We start from the raw sequence: 4,102 nt of genomic DNA, 5'->3' as shown, positions 1-4,102 counted from the left end.
TAAATTTAATAGCCACATCATTCTTGTAAGGATACAAAAGAGACTTGTAGCATTAGTCCAACGTTATAATAAGATAATGGATTTGTAATATTGCACCATATAGCATTACGGACTACATGGACTCCAAGCGGGATGCTTCTTTCATTCCTTTTGTTTTCCATGAAATGACAGGATGCTTCTTTTGCACCACAAAGCCCTTAACTTTACCATATTAGGATCTTTACAAAATCTTCCCATATTAGAGTTTCTCTCTAGTAACTGCCAAACATCTAACCAGAGAGAAGGAAACAGATCTTTTACATTAAAAAAAATAAATAAAAATCCAAGCTTCAAGAAGACTTGTCATTCTAATTTCTAATCAATTCTTACTTCTCTGTTTTTCTTTGATCATCAACAAAATCCGTACATGTCGAACACTATTTCTGCCATGCGGTCGTGGTGGTGGTGGGTTGCAGAGGACCAGAAACACGATGGTTCAAGAGCAACTCTCACTGCTTTTGTCTCTATATTTGCAGTGTTCTGGTTCCTACGGGCAATCATGAAATCGACAAAAGTTGTCCCTCCCCTGCCACCAGGCCCCCGTGGCTTGCCACTAGTCGGCTACCTCCCCTTTCTAGGTACAGAGCTCCATAGGAAATTTGAGGAACTGGCAATTTCCTATGGCCCCATCTACAAGCTTTGGCTTGGGCAAAAATTGTGCGTAGTGGTTAGCTCACCATCGCTGGTGAAAGAGGTGGTTCGTGACCAGGACAGAGTGTTTGCCAACCGCGACCCGCCCATAGCCGGCCTGGCTGCCTCATATGGGGGAGGTGATATTGCGTTTGCACCATATGGGGATGATTGGAAGAAGTTGCGCAAGATATTTGTACGGGAGATGCTAAGTGGTGCAAATCTTGATGGCTCTCAAACTCTACTCAGAGAAGAGGTTAGAAAATCTATTAGAAATGTGTATGAGAAAAGTGGCAGCCCCATCGATCTTGGGGAATTGGCATTTTTGACTGTCATCAACTCCACGATTAACATGTTGTGGGGTGGCACGCTGCGAGGGGAGGAAGGGGCAGCTGTTGGGGCTCAGTTTAAGAGTGTGTTGGCAGAGCAAATGGTGCTGTTTGGGAAACCAAATGTTTCTGACTTTTTCCCTCTGCTTGCGAGGTTTGATTTGCAAGGGATTGAGAGGCAAGCAAAGAGGAATTCCCTGTGGCTTGAAAGCATTATTGATTCTGTCATTGAAAAACGGATGAATATGGCTAAGGAAGAGAAAGAAGGGGTAGAAGAAATGAAGGACTTCTTGCAAATTCTCTTGGAGATAAGGGATCATCAAGTTGACGCTGCAAAATCAATAAGCATGAACCAACTCAAGGCCTTGCTTCTGGTATGTCCAATTTTCTACTTTGTGCTCCATCAAATGAGGAGTCCTACACAACTTTAACTATATCCAGCTTAATAGTTTATAGTACAATTTGGCTATTCTTTTTTTATTTAATTTGATTATTATTGTTGTCTTTGTTGTTATACGGTCTTGGTGTCCGGAACTTTGTTTTAGTCATTCATCTCTATTTCACTTCAATATTTTATCGCCTATTAAAAAGTTTTAAGCTTTTTGAATAAGGGTTAATGTTTGTTACTTGCGGGTTCAATTGATGAGTTCCTTTACGATGTTTAATAGGACGTAGTGGTGGGTGGATCGGACACCACAACAACCATGGTGGAATGGGTGATGGCGGAGCTGCTGCAATGTCCGGCGGCAATGAGAAAAGTGAATGAAGAATTAACAGATATTGTGGGGGTGGATAGCTTAGTAGAAGACACCCATTTGCCCAAATTACACTATCTAGATGCTGTCATCAGAGAGGCTCTCCGTTTGCACCCAGCCCTCCCTTTCCTAGTACCCCGTTGTCCAGGCCAATCTAGCACCATTGGAGGGTACTGGGTACCCAAAGGAACTAGGGTATTCCTAAATGTTTGGGGTATACATAGGGACCCAAAGATTTGGAAAAATCCCTTGGAATTTCAACCGGAAAGGTTCCTGAGTGATCAAAGCAAACTGGATTACTCGGGAAACAATTTTAATTATTTTCCGTTTGGATCCGGGAGAAGAATATGCGCAGGGATTCCACTAGCAGAAAGGTCTCTATTGTACGTGCTAGCTTCGTTTTTGCACTCGTATGAGTGGAAGTTGCCACATGGCACCGAGCTTAATCTTGCAGACAAATTCGGTATTGTTACTAAGAAAGCAAATCCAACGCTTGCAATTCCAACACCAAGGTTGTCTAAACCGGAGCTCTACACACAATAATATTGTAAGATGTTTTATTTGTGATGGGCGCTCCTGATGTTTTGGTTTGTATCCTCTTAGCATTATCTGTGTGTTTCCTACTGGAAAGATGTTTTATTCTTCTGTGTGGAATGAAAAATATTATTCATCCAAAAAACAACAAAAAAATCTTTTAATTCTCCTACTTCTGTGGCCCTATTTCAGCCCCTTATTCTTTGTTTTCAGTCTTTTAATTTTACTTTTACAGGAAGAAAAAAAAAAAAAACAAACATCCCTCAATGTCGAATCCATCCAACCACATGTGGTGATTCACGCAAACGTTAACGGTTTTGAGGATGGAATAGAATATTTGGGTTTGGGACCGAGAGACTCTAGTAACCTTTTTTATTTTTTAATAGAAAAATGTTACACTATTCATATTTTTTAACTGTTTGATAGGACAAAAATACATTTTACTGTAATTAATTAGATATTTTCCTATTCAAATAAAATGGAGAGGATCTTAAGTCTTATTTGTAGGGGGGCGGAGTGCATTCATCGCTTTCCATAAAACATGGTTGACAAATATGACGTTTTTCTTTTGGGTGTGTGCTTCATGCAAGGTTGGATTTTTGTGAGGGCTAGTTGTTCTATGGGCTTGACAGGTTGAGTCCCATACTTTCTTTCCAATAGTCACTCATTCCTTTGGATTACTTGTATATGCTTGTATATTGCAATGAAAATTAAGTGTTAGATGGGCATGTGAATTTGGTGGGCTCCTGGACCGGCCTTTGGTTCTATCAGGTTGAGCCCTATACTTTATTTCCAATTATAAATCAAAATATTTAAAAAATAATATTCAATTATAAATCAAATAAAGTATTTTGGTATCATAATATTAATAGATCAAGGGTATCATTGTTCAAATCAAATAAATAAATACAAATCAAAGAAAAAAAAACGTCATTGGCAGTGTTATTTATTTATTTATTTATTTTTGTGAGTATTGGCCGTGTTATTAATATATGCTAACGATGAAAGCCATTGGCAGTGGTTCTGATGTTTGCCGGATTCTCTACGACCATAATGAAAAAGTAGAAAAACTTTGACAACAGAAGCACCCACCATGAACATGTTGGTGGTTGAAACTAATGACTGATAAACCAATGAAGCAGCTCAATTTAGAAACTGGCAAATTGGGTAATAATTATATACAAGATACCAATTTCCTTAGTTTAAAAGGAGCCCAGGAATTTAAATAGCGTAATTCTAGAAATCATTATTGTGTTACTTTAAGAATAAAATGACTTTTAAAATTACAATTTGATTAAAATTCAATAATAATTAATTATAAGGCTAACAATAATTTTAGAAGCCACATCATTTTTTGAGTAACACAAGAGTGATTCCTAGCATATGATAAGTTGATAGCACCTTTCAAAAATACTGCACCAATTAGCCTTAGAATTATCAACAAAATTCTAACTACTAAAAAAAAGCTATACCTTTCAACCAACTCTTTTATTATTATTATTATTTTAAATAAGTAGTCGATCTTCATTATCAAAATCAAATCTACAGTATAAAACTCTAAACAAAAAGAGCAACCTGCACTGAGAAGGCAGTGTCATAGATAAAAAAAAAAAAAGAAGTAATTTCTTCCATCCACACCCTATCCATAACCTTCCTAACTCCTTGATAAGTGCTAAAATATTTATATTTTCAGCCCTTAACTTGCATGTATTAATCCTTTGGTTTTGGTTAATTAGGCCATTTTACTTCCTTTTTGTGTTTTTATGTTTTTACAAGCTTTTGGAAGAAAAGAAGCATTTTTGGACAAATTCCAAG

General features: G+C 37.4%; 1 protein-coding gene across 1 annotated transcript; it reads left to right on the top strand.

The window, feature by feature from the left end:
• The first annotated feature begins 406 nt into the window (after window positions 1-406).
• LOC132176450 (labd-13Z-ene-9,15,16-triol synthase, chloroplastic-like) lies at window positions 407-2,296 on the top strand. The gene is made up of 2 exons (XM_059588659.2): window positions 407-1,372; window positions 1,667-2,296. Exons 1-2 carry the CDS (start codon window positions 407-409, stop codon window positions 2,294-2,296), a joined length of 1,596 nt encoding a protein of 531 aa, XP_059444642.2.
• The last annotated feature ends 1,806 nt before the right edge of the window (window positions 2,297-4,102 follow it).

The sequence above is a fragment of the Corylus avellana genome, chromosome 3, assembly GCF_965113065.1.
Source record: "Corylus avellana chromosome 3, dhCorAvel1.hap1.2, whole genome shotgun sequence".
Lineage (NCBI taxonomy): Eukaryota > Viridiplantae > Streptophyta > Magnoliopsida > Fagales > Betulaceae > Corylus > Corylus avellana.
The sequence above is the reverse complement of the archived record's forward strand: the minus strand, read 5'-3'. Positions and strand labels throughout refer to the sequence as shown.